This window comes from Panthera onca, chromosome B2 (assembly GCF_046562875.1).
Source record: "Panthera onca isolate mPanOnc1 chromosome B2, mPanOnc1 haplotype 2, whole genome shotgun sequence".
Lineage (NCBI taxonomy): Eukaryota > Metazoa > Chordata > Mammalia > Carnivora > Felidae > Panthera > Panthera onca.
In genome coordinates, this window is record NC_138343.1 from 22,723,745 (window position 1) to 22,744,372 (window position 20,628).

Consider the following 20,628-nt stretch of genomic DNA (forward strand, 5'->3'; position numbering starts at 1 on the left):
ACCAAGGGACAAGCTGAAGCTAACTGACTATGTAGGAATCTACTGAGAAATGACCGAGGCTGGCTAGCAGAGCTCCTCTGATCTCAAATACAGATAGAGTGAAATTAGGCCAAAAAAAAAAAAAAAAAAAAGCCAAAGAAGGACAGAATCAATCTGAATATAGATATATAGATTTAGGCTTGAACCATAAGGAAATTCCATATTCCTGGGCCAATCTAAGGAATGGAAGTTTCTAACAAAAACACGGGTGGTATTTTCCACAATGACTGCTTGTTAGTTAGAAGACCATGTACAAAACCTTTCTGCCCGGGCATTCTGCCACCACACCAGACTGTTCACTGCTCTGCAAACACACCGTAAACTTTCAGGCTTGTGAGTTTTCATTCTACCCACAACATCGTCTCCATGTGCTCCACGTGGTGAATTCTTGCACATTCTTTAAGGTTTAACTCAAATGTCACCTTCCTTGTTAGGCACATATCCTGACAATATCCTGACAATAAGGAATTAATAACCAATGCATTCCGTCTCTGTGCTGCACAGTGCTTAATGCATCCCTTAATTAGAGCAGGTATCCTCTGCACTGCGATTACCCAAAAAATGTTTGCCTTCTGCTTTGGAATGTGGGGCACTTGAGGGCAGGGACTGAGCCTTGTTCATCTCTGGGGCCCCCTGAGCCTAAAAAAGTGCCTGGGACATGGCGGAGCCTGTGTGAGATGTGCACTGGGAGGCTGGGTGCACGAAAGCAGGGAAATGAGCTCCTGTAAAGGAAAAGTACAGTGCTTCAGGATCTTCATGGTGGATTTACACATGCGCTCTCATTTGCCCTTTTCTACCTCGGGAAGTGGGGGAGGTGCTCCTCACCATCTACTCCTAAGGAAGACATTTGTGTTTCAAAAGGTTTCATGAGCAGGAAATGCCTGGATTAGACCTAAAAAGACCGAGGTTCTAGTCTTGACTATCCTGCAGAATGTTCTGTGTGACTTTGAGCACGTCTGTGCGCCTGGGCTGGAGGAGATGATCTCAATGGTCTGTAATCTGACCATAAGCAGCTAAGCCTCCTGTAAGGTCATACATGTGGAGGAGGTGAAACCAGTACTGGCATCAAGGTTTTCTGATTCTTAATGTGTTGTCAGAGGTCCTGGCGCTGTTTTAGAGCGAACTTCTGACTTCGCTTCACTCTCAGATGCTGAATTTGTTTTTCAAATCCATGTACTATTGGAATAATGGCTGTTCCCCAACTGTTAATGAGAAGCTGCTTTTAGGAGTGAAACCCATGTTGCCAGCACTGCGTGGGGTCGGCCCACGCTGCTAGCCGCAGACGGGTCCACAGGAGACCACGCGGACACATTAGTTTCTTTCAGCAAATACGGCAACAGGGCGATGATATCAAGCACGTCCCTAATAAAAGAAAGCGGGAAAGGACACACAAAGGAATAAAAGTGAATAAGAACAAGCACTTACAAGGTCCTGGGCTAATTGTGCCTTTGTTAAAGCAGAACATTTTGGTTCGTCAAGGCACTTTGGAGAAAGCAAGGCTGTATCTGCTGAGTCCTTATTACAGGCTTCCTGACTGCAGTGATGGAAACAATGGGAGCTTCATAATGGATGGAAAGACTGCCATTTCCCCCACTGCCTCAAAGTCTCACAAAAGCTCTAACTGCTTTTCCGATCATCTCGTCCAGCAACATCTGGCAAATCTCAAGGCTGAAGAAGTAGTAAGAGAATGAATAGTGGAAGAGTGATGGCGAGAGTATGCTGAATGCAGTTCTCAGTCGTAAACAATAAGGAACCACACAGGGAAGGTAAAAGGTGGCCAGTATTAGCAAATGGCTTCCTTACTACAAAAGCATAGTAGCCAAAGCTCTCATTCAAAGGCAAGTTAAATATGGTCTTCCTTGTTGGAAACCCAACAGTTGACAGAGCTCTGGGTTTAAAAGAGCTGCCTCACTGGCTACTCTCAGGGCTCATTCATGGCAGGTAAGCAGCACAGGCTGTCAGCCACGTCCAGTGACCTGCAAGACTCTTGGAAGTGAGCATCACTATGGTGGAATGGGGGGAGGGTATCTGAACTAATGGGGGCAGCACTGGCCACATTTAATTCAAGAGCTATTGCCCTTGAATTAAGGGATATGCAAGGGATGTGACAGTGACCCAGACACAGCCTCTGCCCTTGGAAAGCTTGCCATCTAATGGAGGGAGGAAGATAATCCTGTCACTGTTGCATAGGGAAGGCTAAGATAATGATCATCAACAAGGAATCAATTGCAAAGTGTGATTGAGGTTCAGAGGAGGGAGAGAGCACAAGAGACTGGGAAATAAGCATTCAAGATGGTTAGTGAAAGGCAAGAAAGAGCTCAACAGGCAGAGAGGGGTTGATGCAGAATGACAGTCATGAGCAACAGGTGAGGTGCTCGCCCGTGTTTAAGCAGGAACAATCCCAGGGATGGAGCAGAGGCTACATAAGTGGGAAAACAAAAGGAAATAACACTGAGAATATGACGGTGCTATGCTTTGAATGTCTGTATCATATGTTGTAATATCAACCCCAATGTGACAGTATCTGGAGATGGGGCCTTTGGGAGGTTAGATTAGGGTTACATGAGGTCATGAGGGTGGAGCTGCCATGATGAGATTAGTGCCCCTATAAGGAAATAAGGGGATGAGACTCTCTCTTTCTCTGCCATGTGAGGAAGCCAGGAACAGAGCCCTCACCAGAACACAACCATACTGGCATTCTGATTTGGACTTTGAGTTTCCAGAACCGTGAGAAATAAAAGTCTGTTGTTTCAGCCTTGAGTCTATGGTATTCTTCTTATAGCAACACAAGCTGACTAAGCTAGGTGGGCTCGAAAGGGCCCTAGGCATTAGAATAAGCCACTTGGGTTTTGGTAGAGACACTGGAGAACCACCATGCATTTCTTAGCAGGGAGGTTTCCAGGTCTGTCTTCTAGGAAGATTAGTTGGACAGCGATGTTTAGGATGAATTAGGAAGGTCAGGATACAGGCAAAGGGAAGCAAGTTGGAGGCTGCCGAAGTAGTAGCAGAAGGTAACAAGAACGTGAGTGCCCTGAGCTGACAATCCAGGTGGAAGGAGGAAAAGGCAGGGATGAAAGTGAGCAGAGAAAGGAAGGCAGATGGGAGGAGGCGGGGGCGAGGGGGGGGGTGGGTAGGTGAGGATGAGGTCCCAGGCCCAGGTGACGCAGAGAAGGCTGAAGCCATTTAGAAGGGTAAGAGGTCAGAAGGCCAAAATGAGCCCCATTTATGTATGTTCAACCCACGGTGCAGACAGCTGGAGATGTGGGGCTGAGGCTCTGCAGACAAGCCTGCTGTGGAAGCAGAGTGAGGAGCTGTCGGAAGAGGGTCGCTACTGATGCTGGAGGAGTGGGTAAGCAGGAGGGAGAGAAGCCTCACATCAGGGGATGGCAGAAGAGGAATCAGAAACTGGAGAGCCAGCCAAAGCAGCAGGGGTGCTGTGTGAGTCTGGCCAGCACACCCAGAAGGCAGCAGAGGAACTTATGAAAGAGGGGTTCCCGGGGTGCCTGGGTGGCTCAGTTGGTTAAGCGTCTGACTCTTGGTTTAGGCTCAGGTCATGATCTTGCGGTTTCATGAGTTCAAGCCCTGTGTCGGGCTCTGTGCCAACAGTGCAGAACCTGCTTGGGATTCTCTCTCCCTGTCTCTCTGTCCCTCCCTCACTTGCGCAGTCTCTCTCAAAACAAACAAACAAACAAACAAACAAAAAAGAGGGGTTCCCTAAACATACTTCCCTGTTCTTATCCCAAGTGATGCCTTTGGCCTAGATGGGGAGAGATTACATAAAAACCAAGGGAAGCCACAAGGAGAGTAGCAGAGGGAGGGAGATTCCCCAGTTTTTAAAGACTAAGACCCTTGGCACTTCCATTTTCACAGGACTGAAACAACTCCTGCTCTTCCTACCTGCCAGGCCCAGCTACGTCAACCCTTAACTTCTCTGGTGGACCAAGGTTTCCTGGCATCCAAGGGCCACTTTAAGGGCATTTATCACATAGATGGGCAGGATTATTTGGTTATTTTTTTCAAAGGTTGAAGAAACGCTGGCTAACAAAACTGAAACTATTTTTAAAGTAAATATTATTTTTGGCTGCTGTCAGCACGAACCCTCTCAGCAAGGTACCTGCTTAGTGCAGGGATGGTGAGACCGTGCCACAGCCCCCTCTCTGGTGTCTGTGTTCACGAGCGGGAATTCACAGCCACAAACCCTGGGGTCCCTGCCACAGTGCATGCCATGGCTCTGCCATGCTGCTCACTAAGCCCCTCCGTTCCCTCGATGTATGCTGGGGACAGCAAGCTGACACATGGGGAGCATTATAGGAAGTGATGCTCTGAGAAATTATCTGCCACAGAGTCTCAGAAATGTTAACTATAACCATTACCCTGATTGTGTAATAGTACTCTTTATTTCTACCAGAATAAAAATCCTGGAGACCAATTACTGTGGCTTGGCCCAAGGGCAAGTGTTTGGAAGCTTCGTTAGCGGCAGGCATGGGGATCAATCCACAGGTCACAGTGAATTTCCTCATTGGAAACTATCTCCGGATCAGTCAGATCTTAAATCCATGAGCAGAAAACAGTCAGGAACTAGAAGGTTAAATGTGTCTGATTCAGGAGGAAGAAGACAGTGGGCCAATTCCTAATCTATCCTTTGATTGCCTTTCTTTCTACAAAGTACTTCCTATAGTAGCATTTGGATGTAGTTAGCAACTCTGGCCTTCAGTGCTTCCAGATTTCCTTTTCCCATGACTACAGAGAAAGAAACACAGGGAAAGATGTAAACTTTTAGATAAGAAGCCATTTGCACTGCAGTTCCTTTCTGATTTTGTTTTTGTTTTTAATGAATTCTATTATCCTACCTTCAGAGTTAAAAAGTGTAATATTTCAGTGACAGGTTCAGGCTATTCAAAATGCTGAATATGTCTCCATGATTTTGTTAAGTGTTTGAAATCACAGAAAGGCTTTCTGCCAGCATGCTCCCTGTCACCAGGAAATCCTTCTACCTGAACTCTTACTTCAAAACTCATGAAGCTAATGAATCAAATTCCATTTCTACGAAGTGCAAAAGCAGAAGAAACTCCCCTACAGTGACTGAAGTTAGAGTGGCTGTCTCGGAGGAGAGGGGTGAGTAGTGGGAAGGGACAGGAGGGAACTTTCTAGGGTGATGGAAATGTCCTATGTTTTATTTTCGATGGTGGATACATGGTATATACAACTGCCAAAACTCAAAGATGTGAACAATTAAGATTAGTTCATTTTGTAGGATATAAATTATATCTCAATAAAAATTTTGACATAAGTGAAAAATTCTTTGCAAGCACCCTTTTCTTTAAAAACTGGCCTCAGGATAGAGCAGGGAAGTACAGTACCCACGGTCTCTCTCCCACTGTCATACTTTCTTGGGGTGGGGGGGCTTGTGTGCACACAGGACACAAGAAGCATGTGGTCAATGCTCTGCCAGGGCTTGCCAGCGTGTCGCCCCGGCATTTGGGTGCAGTTTCTTTCTTGGATAGAAGCCCCTTCCTTCTGGTCAGGTCGTGGTGGATCAGTAATGAAAGTAAGTACTCTTTCCAATCTATAGCATGCCTGGAATAATCATTAAATAATGGACATCACTTCATGGCTTGAGTTTGAGGAGACAGATACAAGAGAAAGCTACCCAGTATTTCATCCACCTGCCCCATCCCCACCATCCTCCTCTTCACCCTGGACCCCGCCCCTGTGTGGGGAGGAACATCAGTGGCCCCAGCAGGAAGCTGACACACTCATGGAGCAGAACTGCCCTTCACAGTATACACAACCAAGAGCGTGTGGTGCCTGCACTGTCACTCAGCAGAGGACTTTGTGTCAGCAGCTCACTCTGCTTTTCCTCTGAGCATGTTAAGCTGAAATATATGGATCTTCAAATACTTAACGTTGCAGACTTAAAAAAAGTGATAATTTCACGTTTTGAAAATTTCAGAGTTTTGACACATTTGCTATGTTTACTATATGGTTTATTTGACCAGATTGTAACTTGCACAAACTTTTACAACTCTTGAGTGAAACTGCTACAATTCTGGTCACTTCTTCATCATTAAAAAAAAAAAAAATGTTTGAATGTTTATTTATTTTTGAGAGGGAAAGAGAGAGAGGGAGAGGGAGAGGGAGAGGGAGAGGGAGAGGGAGAGGGAGAGGGAGAGGGAGAGGGAGAGGGAGAGGGAGAGGGAGAGAGAGGGAGAGGGAGAGAGACGGAGAGAGAGGGAGAGAGAGGGAGAGAGAGGGAGAGGGAGAGGGCGAGAGAGGGAGAGAGAGGGAGAGAGAGGGAGAGAGAGAGGGAGAGAGAGGGAGAGAGAGGGAGAGAGAGAGAGGGAGAGAGAGAGAGAAAGAGAGGGAGAGAGAGAGAGAGAGAGAGAGAGAGAGAGAGAGAGAGAATAAGCAGGGGAGGGGCAGAGAGAGAGGGAGACACAGAATCCAAAGCAGGCTCCAGGCTCTGAGCTGAGCTGTCAGCACAGAGCTCGACACGGGGCTTGAACTCACAGACTGCGAGATCATGACCTCAGCTGAAGTCAGAGCTCAACTGACTGAGCCCCCTAGGCGCCCCCACGTCTTCATCTCTAATGACATTTACCACTTGTGTGCCAATAGCATCAATATTTTCATTTGTTCGGAAAAACGCAAGAAGCTTATAGAGATCACTATGCCTGCCTCATGTTAATAACATTGATAAAAATCGCAATAACAATAACAGACAGCACATAAGTGTGTACATAAGCATTCCATATATATTAACTCGTTTATTCGTTACAACAACTCTGAGGTAAGTTCCATTATCATCTGCATTTAAAGAGAAGGAAACTATTTACCAGGATTCCATGATAATTACCAAAGCTGGGGCTGAATTGCTCCCAGTGCAAATAAGTTCAAAATTTTAGATATTCATTATCATACTTCCTATTTGTATGTTTCTTTTTTTGGCAGCTTTTGGGAAATCATCCGACTTGCAGACTGACCATCCATGCTCACATTATAAACCTGTGGACTATTACCATTTGCATGTTGATTTGATTTCTAGGATTCATATTATCCTCCCCCCCTTTTTTTGTACTTCAATGAGTCATTCTGAACCCAAGATCCAACCACTAAAGAAAAGGGCAAATTTAGTATATGTAAATATTAACTTGTAAATGAGACAAAAATACATTTGTAGATAGTTGAGAAGTAAATAAGACAGTCCTTGGAGTGTATGTTAAATATTTAATACCCTTTATCACCATGATGTATTAAGAAAAAAAAATCTGACCAGTGTTAAAATTAAGAAAAACTAAACCCTCTAATCATCCCTATCAGTCATAGAAAGGAGAGCCCAGCACCATGTTTCTAACTGAAGGGAGGTGACACAGGATTTCCCAGGGAAGGCTGCGGGTGGAGGGGAGGGAGGCGGCTGGGTCTGAGGCAGAATAAGGGGCACAGACAATGAAAGTGCAGCAGGTTTGGAGGGTCCTGAGAGAAAGGGAAGCCAGTGGTCCATGTCAGGATAGCACCTCCCAGGGGGTGGCAGGACCCCTGGGAGAGCTCAGGGATGCAGTGTGGACTCAACAGCAAAAGCTGAAGTTTCTGGAGTCCTGGGAAAGATCCTCATGCCCAGCTCTGCACAGAAGCAGAGAAGGACCTGTCTGCCTTCAAGAGATCCAGGCTTGGACACAGAACACATCACAGCTATGACCCGTGTGCTGTGGCTGCAGAGTGCTCCTTCCCAAATTTGCAAGGCCTTCAGGTGATATGGTGTATGTGTGTGGAAGAGGCAGGCGTGGTGGTGGGGTGGGGTAGAGGTAGGAGTAGGAGACTGATAAAATCATATTTTGACAAATAAAGGAAGGTGTCATGTCTCATATCCAGAGCTGTGGGATAAAACATATACCTGCTATAGACCCATTAGTAAGAATACAATGGGAACCTGCAAAAATCTCAATTATCTTATATTTTACATTTCCTCTAAAATTGTCAACTGCCAACAGATCCACTAGTATGCCTGCCAGAGACCCCCAGGGATCCACGAAACTTATTTTACAAAGCAGTGTACTCGATCTTGAGCACCAGAGAGTGGGGACCTTTTAGCACCTAGCAGACAGGAAGCACACAACAAAAATGTGTTGAGCTGAACTGATGTTATTTGATTAGAGTTAAATCTATGCCTTTAGAATCATAACCCACGATGAAAACCTGCCACTGCAGGGGCCTACCGGAGGTTCATCATTCTTTGGAACCACGACATACAAGCCACAAGACCTGACAGCTAAATGGTTTGTTTTTAACCATTGTCTGAATCTTATTAAATGGGAATTTAAAGGAAAATAATATGTCCCTATGTAATTTCCTTCCCTTCTTCCCTTCCCTCCTTTAAATTTTGCCTGTGGAAGTTTTCAAGCCTGAGAAGACCTCATTTTGTTTTGAAGCAGAAGGATGTCAAAAATCTTGAAAAACCAATATCCGTTAAACCAGACCAACAGGTATGAAAGTTCTGCCAAAGTCCCGCTCTGTAAAATTCTCTGGTGTTCCCAAGGGGCAACTGTGGGGACAGTGACAACCAGAGGGTACACAAGAAAGGAGCCCAGCCGGGCCTTCCTGAACCACCAGTCCCTTGCAGGACTCACCATGGGAGCCATCCAGCTTAGGCCTCCTACCTCTCACTATCTCAGTCCCCAGTCTCTGGGGACATGGCAGTATACTGAAGGAAAGGGAAAACCAAAACATTTGTCATCAAAAGTCTTAATTAAGTAAAATCCAAGGAACCAGAATCCTCAGACAAGCTTTATTTTGCTGTCTTATTTCACTTTTAGAAGATGGTAGACTGAGCATTTGTTTTTAAACAAATAAAAAGTCCTTAAATATGGCTTAGGGACAGTCCAACCTTAGCCCCAAATTCCTAGCCTTCTAAAATTTTACAATAAAAGCTGACTTAAATTAATTCATGAAATTAGTGAATTGCCTTTCCACAAGTTCTAGAAATATCTGTGATCGTAGCCCATCAGAAAAACATTTCAATTATCAAAGAAAGGTTAAAGCTAAATTTTATCTACTTACTAAGGCAGAAGGTACACACGTCACCATAGAAAGATAAATACGAAGAGAAACTAAAAGGGTTTTCTGTGTTAATTCTCATTACAAAAAATATTGAACTAATCAGAACATACACTTCATAGAACATTCCAATTAATTAAGGTTGATCAAAATAGATGTCATTATCTCTGCAGGTACTGTCTCCTCAAAAAGTTTGCCACTTTTTTCAATATTAAAGAAAATATTACTGGAAATCTGGTTGAGCATGTATTTTGCTAAAAGAACACTTTAAAATATTTCTGAGATCACAGTTAAAAAGCTTTATGCTTTTTAAACATAATTTCCAACAGGGAGAAAAATGTTAAAAGTTTTTTGTTGTTGATTTGCTTACTCTTTTATATTATTTATTTATTTTTGAGAGACAGAGAGAGACAGAGCACAAGCAGGGGAGGGGCAGAGAGAGAAGAGAGAGAGGGGAGACACAGAATCTGAAGCAGCTCCAGGCTCTGAGCTGTCAGCACAGAGCCCGACGTAGGGCTTGAACTCACAAACCGTGAGATCATGACCTGAGCTGAGGTCGAACGCTTAACCGACAGAGCACCCCCAGGCACCACTGCTTACTCTTAATGAAACACTTAAGAGGGATATGTACCATGAGCTTTCGAAAGTCCCAGATTTCGGGGTACATTTTATAAGTTAGCACAAAGTTCTAATTTGGCAAGATGTCAAGAACAACAATATAATAAAACAGAAGTCAGAGAAAGGCTACACTAGGTTAAGAAGTAGCCAGTACGAATCTGGAAATGGGATAAGAGCACACATATTACGAACTGCTTTATTTTATATTTGACAAGTCACATCTATTTCTCACCTCATTATTGCTCCCAAGATCTGTTTTAATATTTACTGTGCGTTAATAAAAATGAGTAACGAAGAGCGCTGCACTCAACCACATGCCACGAGTAACCGCTAAAGCGCAAAATAACTTAATAAAAAAGTTCTTATTAGAATATACCAAGAATTTCAATTAGCCCTTTTATTTACCGATGTTATCTTAAAGTTGACATAAAGTTAACGGCTCCCTGCTTTTAATTTACTCCATTTAATGACTAATTCTTCTCCATTTCTATTATTCTTTTAGGGATGAAGCCAGAGAAAAAAGCAAAGCAAAGGTACTGCCAGCGCTGTGACTGTCAGTTCCTGACATCGGCAATGTTGCTCTGGATTCTGAAGTTTCTGAAATGTCACTGGAGTCCTCTATTCTGCCCCTGTCCAAAGTTGTTGTGTGTGTCCCTCGTCTGGTAAAAGCCAATATGAAGGCCCAACTGCAGCCATTCGTATTCACCAATAACGTCAGTTTCACCTGCAGGCTTCTGTAACGGACAAGCGCCCGCCTCCAGGCTGTGCAGGGCCCCATGCTGAGGGCAATGTGCCCGGCAGCCAGAGGCAGACGCTGCTAATATCAGGATTCCCCATGTGTCACCAACGGCCTTTCCAGAGACAGGCACACGCGAGGCTCTAACTCTCCAAAGGCTGCCAGGAGCAGAGCCCAGGTAATCCCGATGAATTAGAGGATCCCGTCCCTCCCGACACCAGGGCCCACCGCGATTGCAAGCTTGTCACAGATGGGCAGTCCATTTGTCTGCCACGGCCCAGCAAATCCCATAGATCCTCTGAGCCTCTGAGGTAGGCTTTTCAAACCCTGAATCTTATTTAATGTTCACACGGAAAGGCAACTACTGCTTGCTGTGCCCGTAAAAGTCTTGGTGAAAATTAACACCTTGCTCATATAAAAGCAGAAAGAAAGGTATTTCTCTCTTTGGAGGCCATTCGGGAAGGAACACGATCTACCTATGAGCAGGGTTCTATGTCAGCACTGGGGTGACAGGAGTGTGTTCCCCACAAAAGTGGGGGCTCTGTTATGTGAACTGCGGGCCTGGCAGGAAAAAACCCCTTGTAGATGTCTGTATGTCTGACATCCTCAGTTCAATAGGAAAGGTAACAAAGAGGGTCTTTATTTGATTCTGTCCCCAAGCCAGGTGTCTCTCACACATGTGTCACCAATCACAAGTTCAGTAAGTTGAAGGAGTGAGAATAATTAAAAGCAGATTATCACAGCTATTGCTACATGTTTTGAAAAAAGATCCCTCTGTATATAACCCTCAAAGTTACTTAAAAGTAAACACATCCATCTCATTATCTACCATATTTTTGATGTTCAACAGAGAATAAAACCCGTTATGTTACATGGTAACATAATAAGGTAACCTCTTGCTGTCATCAGGGGAAATTGAGTTTTAAATTCTATTCATCAGGAAAATACTTAAAATGGACAATTTAGTAAATTAACGTATTTGGATTTCCATGACTTGTAGTTATGGCATTTTAAATTTAGATGTGGTGGCCCTAAGCCCTCTGCAGTCATTAGGGAAGACACAGATAATGCCTGGTGAATTCTGATAACAGACCGGAACTGCACATTCTATAAAAGTGTAGAATGCATTGGAGGATCGGAGTCCAGTCCAAAATACAGTGAAATGGCACCGGGAAGGTTCTGTGGAACACACTAATGGTGGCTGTGAATGTCACTTGGGTCCCTGTATAGCAGTGGTTCTCAAATTCTGCTACATGATAGAATCACCTGGGAGCTTTTTAAAATCTTGGTGCAAGGCCTCACTCCAGACCTGCAAACTGGGTGTTAGCAATTTTTAAAAGCCTCCAAGTAGTTCGAATGTGCTAATGTCTGAGAACCAGTGTTATGGATAAGTGCTTTTTATTTTTTATTTATTGTTTAAAATGTTTATTCATTTACTTAGAGAGCATGCGCACGCACACACACACACACGAGCGGGAGAGGGGCAGCAAGAAATGAAGAGAGAGAATCCCAAGCAGCGTCTGCACTGTCAGCATGGACCCCAATGCAGGGCTCAAACCCATGAACTGTGAGATGATAACCTGAGCTGAAATCAAGTGTCAGATGCTTAACTGACCCAGGTGCCCCAGATAAGTGCTTTTCAAAGTTGAATGTGCACATGAATCCCTGGATCTTGTTAAGACACGGATTCTGATTCAGTAGGTCTAGAGTGGGGCCTGAGACTCTGTGTTTTAACAAGACCCCAGGGAATGCCGCTGGCCCATGGACTAGTTTCAGTAGCAAAACCATAGACAATGGTAAACCACCAAATACCTCTGTGAGGGGGTGATATAATCAAAGCTGAGCTTTCTAAAGATGAATCAAGCATGCTTTAGTTCAGTAGATTTCAAGGCGAGGGAATGGGATAGGAGACCAGTGAGGAAGCTACTGACAGAGACCAAGAGAGGGGCACAGGGGAGTCTCAAGGAATCCTGGTAGCAGACTCACTTAGGGGAAGTAACCCTACCTTCTTCAATGCCACCCATTAATGCTGTTGCTAACGGGTGCACTTGTACAAGGCCCTAGAAGCATCTCAAAGACCGTATAAAACTGCAGTCTACTTTGGTACATGGTCCTTCTGGGCAGTTAGAGTAATTGAAAAGCACAACAGGGGTGTGAATGCCAGTGCCTTTGAATTCTCCTTGTGGAAAAGACTCCTTGTTCACCTATCAATCACTTCTCCTTTCTTTGGAGGCACATGGGGGACTTCCTCCTGTCTGCTCCTTGCAGTTGAGAGGGCCCTGTAACAATCTGAGCAGGTGGGGTGAGCCAAGCTGGCAATCATGCCCACTCTTCCCTCCCTGGCTGTCCCAGTAGCGGCCCAGAGGGGAAATCCCAGCTCTCAGTGTAAGAAATATGCTTTTGTCGGGTTATGTGGCAGAGACCTTCAGGTTATTTGTTACCAAAACATTAGACTGGCCAATCTCTACTGATGGATACTCTGATCAAGTGGCTTCACTCTGTGTGGGTCAGCCCCAGCAACCAGGCAGGGGTGATCTGAGGCTCCTGGTGGCCTGGTGAGCCTGCTGATGAACTGTCCAAATTCTATTTAGAATGGGGGATATTCCTTTTGTTTGCTTGTTTGTTTAACAGTTTGTGATATTGAATTCTATAAAAGTTATTCAATCTATTACATCAAGTGCTGAAAAGAAAAAAAAATGTTGACAATATCCAAATGAATATCTAGCAGTTATTTAAAATTTATTTTCTCATATCAAGCAAAAATTAAAAGTTGAGCTCACTAAAAATAATTTTTAAGCAATTTAATTTTTGAATTACAGCTAACTCTTGAACAACATAGGTTTGAACTACATGAGTCCATTTACATACAAATGTTTTAACAAGTACAATACAGTACTATAAATGTATTTTCTCTTCCTTATGAACTTTTTAAAATGATTTAAAGTAAATATGATTTTTATTCATTGTTTTTATTTTTTTCCCATTATTCATTTTGTTGGAAGAGGTTATAGATGTATATTTTTTTAATTTCTTTAAATTCAAGTTAGTTAACATATCATGTAGTATTGGTTCAGGAATAGAACTCGGTGATTCATCACTTACTTATAACACCCAGTGCTCATCCCAACAAGTGCCCTCCTTAATGACCAAGGATGGGGGGGTGTTTCTGAAAGATCCTAGTACTAATGACTCATGTAACCCACAGGCCCAGTGGGGAAACTTCACAAGGCCTCATGTCAGAGGGGTTTCCTAAGCTCCTGAAGCTTTCCTTCTTGTAAGTAAGATAGTTCTAAAGTATTCTTGGCCACAGTGTTTATTTCTTTTTTCCCTTGTTCCTCCATATCATGGGTAGCAAGAACCAGGCATCATTATTTGGCTTTAACCTCTGGTCTCTACTTTAATTCAACTCTCTCAAAGCCAGCTTTCTACATCCAGAGTTTTAACTAAAGAGCATGACACAAACCTATTGTTAAGATTCAAATTATATTGGGTGATTTTTTTTTTTAATTAAAAATAAATAACTGCTGCTTTTAAGTTGAAGATGTAGCTTGATATTCGTTTCAGACTTCTCACTTTTCACACCAAACCAGAGAAGGTTCAGGGGGCTCTAATGTCACTCAGCTAAACCTCACCCTGAAATTAGATGTTTGAAGTCTGCAAATGAATGTAAAACAGGTTGGGTGTGAGCACAGTATTAAAAGGATGACCTGAAACCACTTCGAAGGCGAGTCATCAACTTTAGTGGTATCTAATCATTTTGTCTTTGTTTATTCAAAGTCATACTTATTTCTTAAATGGATAATGAGCAGAGTCCTCAGAAAATATTCTTGCCTCACTTATCACGAAGTGGAAAGAGCACTGCATTGTGTACTTGATAAATATTTTTAAATTTACTGAATAAACTGGACCCAAATTTCTCATTTGTGCAACGGAGTTAGATGTCTTTTCATCTCTATAGTTTTCTGCCATGCTGGGTTAGGATTCCCTTCAGTGGCAGATGTGAACTTATCTTGGCTGGAAATCAAAGAAGGCTTTTAGTTCTCTGAGACTCTCAGACAGCCTCCTATTCTCTACCCCTCAGTCTTTCCTTTACCTCTCATACAATGCAGTTCAAAAGAAATTTCAAAACTCATTGTAATTGGTCATTTCACCCAAACATCTCTTTCTGCTTAGACATAATCACATAGTCATCTGTGTCTACCTTTACAGCCCATTAAAAATAAAGCCCTAGTGAGGTTTTAATTTGTTTTCTTTGAGTTTCTTGGTATTTTCCAAATTCTGACAATGAACGTGTTACTTTGGTAAACAGGAGAAAAGGCATTAAAATACATGAAATTGGATGACATCTCAGAAGCTGTGCTTTCCCCAAAATTATTTTTTCCTATTTCTGCTAAACTGAAAAAGCATCTAGCCGGAGAGACTTGTTCCCAAGAGAGTCTAGTTGGTTTTGCTGAAATTTTTATTACCTTTTGTTTATTAAATCATTGATATCTGTTCTCTGTGGTTGGGTAAGTTTTATCTGTCAATCCAGGATGATCCACTTATATGGGCTGCATCTTGCAAATAGGGCCTAATAAATGAATGTCTTCCATACTGGATTTTTAAAAATTATTGTTTTATCATAAAAATAATATATGCTAATAGTAAAAATTCTGAATTATACAGAAGGTGGTATGAACTGAAGAGATAAAGATATCCCCAATTCTATTCCCCTGCTGTGGAGGTAACGATTGTTAACAATCTCCTTTGTGTCTTTTTAGATATTATCTATGCACAAAAAACAGAAAATGAAATCTCCTATACAATGCTCTTTCAACATGTCTTATTCATCTTTTCTTATTGTTGGATATAATTGTTTATAATAACAACTAGTGTTCTGTAGTATGAACATTCTAAAATTTATTTACTCAGTCTTCAATTGAGGAACAGTTTTGGTCATTATATCAAGCAGTGCAATGAACATACTGGCCCACACATCTTTAAATACCACTATTAAGATATTTATGGGATGAGTAAATTCTGGGTTAAAGACTGAGTGTATTTTCAATACTGGTACTTATCATGAAAACTGCCTTCCAGAAGAATTATACGTATCTGTACTTCCACAAATAATGTAGATGGATAGAACCTGTTATTCAATACATTTGACAGCACTGAGTATTATCAACTTTTAGGATCTTTACCAATCTAACTACTGAAAAAGTGTTAGTCATAATTATTAATTTGTATATTTCTCCAACCATGAGTGAGGCTGAGCACACTTTCCTATGTTTACTAGCAGTCTGTATTTCTTACTCTCACTGACTGACAAGGGCTCTTTCTTACATTAAGAAAAGTGGTCTTTTATCACGGTGTGTCAATTCTCCCTCCCCACCCATCCTCTTGTTATATGTTCTTGATCCACTTGTTGAGAAGTTTTACATTTTTATGTGGATAAATTCATCGCTCTTTTCCTTTATGGCTTCTGAGTTTTCTAGTAGGTTTATTTTTCTAAGAAAGGAAGGAATGATTCTAATTTAACCTGTATAAACCACTGAAAGTAGCTGAAGAGGCTGGCTCTATTACTAACATACACTGCAACCTTCTGCAAATTACTCATTCTCCAAGAATTTCAATTTCCTCATTGGTAAAATTAGAAAAGCCACTACCTTCATGGATGATTGTGAAGACCAAATAAAACAATGTAAGTTGTGACTCAGTGCACTGCACACAGGGAGTATAGTAGCCTTGCTTCCCCCAGATTTCAGACACTGCCATCACTTAGCTCCAGGGCGTGAGTGCTAGCTAGTTCAGTGGTGAATTCACATTTCCCTGGGAATCCCAGCACACCAACCAGGAGCTCAGCTCCTGGTTTGCTGTGGTAATGCACGATACATTCTTAGCACGGTTTTTAGAGCACCCTGGGATCTAAAAGCTTTTGATTATTTTGGGGATCTATGCTCACCAAAATGGCTCAGGGCACACAAATGCCAGTGACGACTGCGGGGGCACACAAACCCCAGTGATGACTACACAGTTACACAGCTTTTGAGTAAGAGTGACGTCTTTACCTTACTTTTCATGAGAATGAAGGGAGGAAATTGCTCCAGAGCAAAGAACAGAATTGAAACAAGAAATTAAAAAGTATAAAAACTTACATGGCATTTCCCATTCTCTTCTTTCATTAAAGGAGAATTCATAAGCACCACACAGGTTGACAGTCCTCTTTACAATAGGAAGAGAGACACGTATGTACATCTAATTGACAGTCTATTCTGCACCTTCACACTCGGCCTCTTATCTGATTTTATTTATTATGGCTACATAGATCAAGAAGACCAAATATTTCTTCAGAGAACTCAATTATTTAATAAACTTCTCACTTAAATGAATATCAAATCCCAAGCAATTTTTATTAGAAGGAATTTATTTTTCCTACACACTCCAAGCACTGTAACATCAGGGTTATTCAAGCAAGAAGCGAACCTAGTTGTCATGACCTAATGGTTCAGAGTGGCAGTTGCTCTTTTGGCTCAATTTTAAGTTTTAAGTATCTAGAAAATACATGTGTTGGGTATCTATTGTTAACTGAGCACTCAGAGCTACTGTTCTAGAACCAGGCCCACCAACACTGATCTTAGCATCTGCAATAAGAACTCCAGGATTAGTCACATTCTATAAACACATTTTAGCCAGAGAACTCCATTATTCATTTTTTACAGAAATCTGTGCACGGAATATAGCACCATCATTTTCTCAAAGGTGGCAGCAATGATATCGTCCATGCTACATGTGCTTCCTCCAACGTGACCTTGATAGTTCTTTCTTTGAGAGGTGCAAGCTGTGTTCTCTCCTCTTGGAAACAAATGGATTCTATGACCGTTTCCACTAACAGAGGCCAGCAGAAGTGAGCCTATGTGACTTCTGAGGCTAGGTCACAAAAACAGCTACCATATATAAGGAGTTTAAAGGTCCAGAGATGACAATGATGAGGAAGCTCAGGCCATGTGGAGAGGGCCAGGTGTTCTCCAGCCCAAATCCCATCAAGTCCTAGCCAAGGCCTGCTGCCAGTCTTGAGGATTCCACCCTGCCATCAAGCCACTCCTAGTCTTTGAACCTTCAAAGGATTGCAGCACAGAGACAAGGATTTGTGCACTTAATACAGTCAGTGCCACAAAGTTTTGGGGCAGTTTGTTACACAGCAATAAATAACTAGATCTTTATCCTAGGTTTACTTGAAAACAGGCTATCTTGCAACTGCTGAGGATAAATGATTCCCCAAAGCACTGCAAAACTTCTGCAGGAACAATGTGAACAGATTAGCCACCCTGCCCATTAATATCCTGCTAAACAGCCCTGTGTCGGGAAGCAGTCATTCATCTGTTACTCTCCACGTAAAAGCCAAACGATGGATTCCCCATAAGTCATCATGCTGCTCTAAGATTAGTGGTGAAGGGGTAAATCTGGAGAGGGTCTTCCAAAATGAAAATAAAATATTTAGACCATCTTGCAAGTTGCTCTTCAGATGCTGCATTTTTCTCTTTCATCGGTTCCAGCTGACAACAGTTGACAGCTGCTTCTGTGGCTGTTTAAGCCGAAAACCATTTATCCTGAGAACATAAAGACGAATGCCAGACTGGATCTGATATATGTAAAAGTAAACTCATAGGATGGTATCGTGTCCAAAGAACACATTAATAACATTGTTATTATTAATATTTATTTTGCAAAGTAGATGAAATATGAATTCTCTGATCCAGGGTATAAAATAAACTCTGGATGGGAAACAGGAAATACAGTATTGATTAACCTGAATTTATAAGGATCCTCTGCAGGTGGCAAAAAATCGGGGAAGGTAGAATAAAGAGCTTCATCCCCGTGAAACCTGGCATGGTTGGTAGCAATTGGTAGACCTGGTGACAGTACCACTGACTTGGTGTTTATGACATGTTTAAACAACTGGACCATCATACAAGGCAAGAATGCAAAATAGCCACAGACACATCCCACCCCACATGTTCATATGGCATAAACTCAACATATTGGTATACATACATTTTCACATTAGCATCCATTACAGTAGATTTTGGGGATTACGTTATATATAATTTAGCATTCCCCTGCTTACTGATGGTTAGCAGTAAACAGATTAAACTTTCTAACCATTAAGCATTATATTTTTTTAAGCCTGCTAGCTTCTGCATATCTATTTTACTTCCATCTAAGGTTTAAAAAAATCTAATTATCAAGGTAGATTCTGAACAAGACTTCAGTGCCCAGCTCGGGATGCGGTGAAGAGTGTTTAGCTAAGCTTTCAATGGAAAGAAGAAAAAAACTTGAGGCCAAAAGAGTTTACATGGCTTGCCAAAGGGCATACCAATGGCTGGTTATTATTTTAAAAGATGAAGCTGAGATCAATTTTCAACAGCATAAAAGGTTCATGGAAACAAAGCCTGTTATCATCAACAATATGAAACTTGCCTAATTTCTGTGGACATCTTCTGAGCATCCACGACAGCCCAGGAGCTATGCTCGGTGACATAGACAAACAGAATAACCTCCCTGTTCCTCCCAGTCTTCCTTAGGCAGGCTTCCAGATGCTATAAATTCAGCTCAGGTGTCATTTTCACCATTTTCCAGGGGAGTCCTGAGCTCGTAGAAAGTGATCTTAATATGTACTGAGTGGTGCCATAGGAAGTGTATTCTAAAGTTCTTAAATCTAGTTAATAGCATTTAAAAATATAGTCTCTATGCTTCTCTATTCTTAAGAAAACTGAAGAAGGTTTTCACACCTGAAAATATGGGAAAATACTGTCAAGGCAATGAGACTTCTACAGGATATAAGAGACCCACGATAAGCCTCACCTGGGAAGCCTTTGAACATGACCTCATGGTGATCCCAAGCATGACCTAGAGAGGCCAGTCCATGAGCTCCTCTCATCCTCATGTGTGCCATAACCGAAATCTCTGATGCTTTATTCACGACAGGCAGAATCTAAAATGCCCTTTCCAGTCCAGAGAGTCTCTCCAGCTTAAATCGCTCCCCCAAACTAAATTCTCCCTGCTTTCTGTACGGGAGAGTCAGGCTACTGGAAATGTCATTCTTTACGCAGTACTCACACATCAAGGTCAGCTACCTCCAGATTAAAGCTACCCCGTTACAATAGTGGCTTTCAGGATGTCTCAAACAGGCCTGCCTGTTTACCTCTAGTTTTACAATCTGGGCTGCTTGGAAAGGTTGGACAGAAAGTTCTGAAGCCAGCTGTTGGGTGTATAAATCCATATCAGTTCAATACTACGGTCTGGGGCACAGAACTGGAGAGGCTCACAGGAAACCGAGGGGGAACTCAGCTTCTGTACCTGGCTCACAAATAATGAATCTTTTATGCAAAAGCAATTACATATACGAGGAAAAAAAACTTTCCTTGAAATGGCAGAAGTGAAAAAAAAACTATTGATTGGTTTTGTCCCCAAACAATAGGATCATTTCCCCTTTGCTTTCAGCCCACATTCTGGATGGCTCTGCCTTTGTCCTCAGCTGGCTGTGAGGTGCCTCCTGAGCTAGCCAGCTCCTGACCTCCAAGGACTGTCCCCATGCTTCTGCGCACACTTAATGTCATTTGAATTGAGCTCCTCACCGTCATCAGTCTCCGTGAACCCCACAGTGTTTCAGGTGAAGGATTCTGAGTTTCAACACTTCAAGAAGAGAAATTATAAAAGGAAATTGTTCTCTGGCTCTGCTTACTTTTTTTTTTATTTGCTTAACATTTCCCCCCTAGCTGGTGAGCGTGCAATTCGAGTGACTTTAGAGCTAAGTTTAAACAGAATACTAGGAGTCAAAGAAACCTGTCTTTTTTGTTTTAAAGTTTTTATTTACTTGAGAGGGGAGGGGGAGGGGCAGAGAGAGAGAGATGGGAGAGAGAGACTCCCAAGCAGGCTCTGCACAGTGTGGAGCCCAGTGAAGGGCTCAATCCCATGAATGATGAGACCATGACCTGAACCAAAATCAAGAGTCAGACGCCTGACTGAGCCACCCAGGTGCCCCAAGAAACCTGCTTATTATTAGAGCCTTTAACAGACGTAATAGAATCAGGCTCCTGTTAGCAAGAAAACACCTAACGGTTTAGATTAGCTCCCTCAATTGTCCTTTCAAATCCTATTCCACCTCTCCATCCACTATAGAAGATGCCATCTTGAAGTGACAG

At 42.4% G+C, this 20,628-nt stretch overlaps 1 protein-coding gene across 13 annotated transcripts in view; it reads right to left on the reverse strand.

Annotated features, from left to right (window-relative positions):
* FARS2 (phenylalanyl-tRNA synthetase 2, mitochondrial) overlaps window positions 1-20,628 on the reverse strand; it is a 538,848-nt gene that overhangs the window by 64,609 nt on the left and 453,611 nt on the right. The window contains exon 9 of one of the 13 annotated variants that reach the window (XM_060614892.3): window positions 17,867-18,033. The exons of the other annotated variants lie outside the window; for them this stretch is intronic. Coding sequence (XP_060470875.2) covers window positions 17,967-18,033 — 67 coding nt within the window. The 3' untranslated portion in view covers window positions 17,867-17,966. Of the gene's footprint in view, window positions 1-17,866; window positions 18,034-20,628 lie in introns of those variants that run through there. 13 annotated transcript variants of the gene reach the window in all.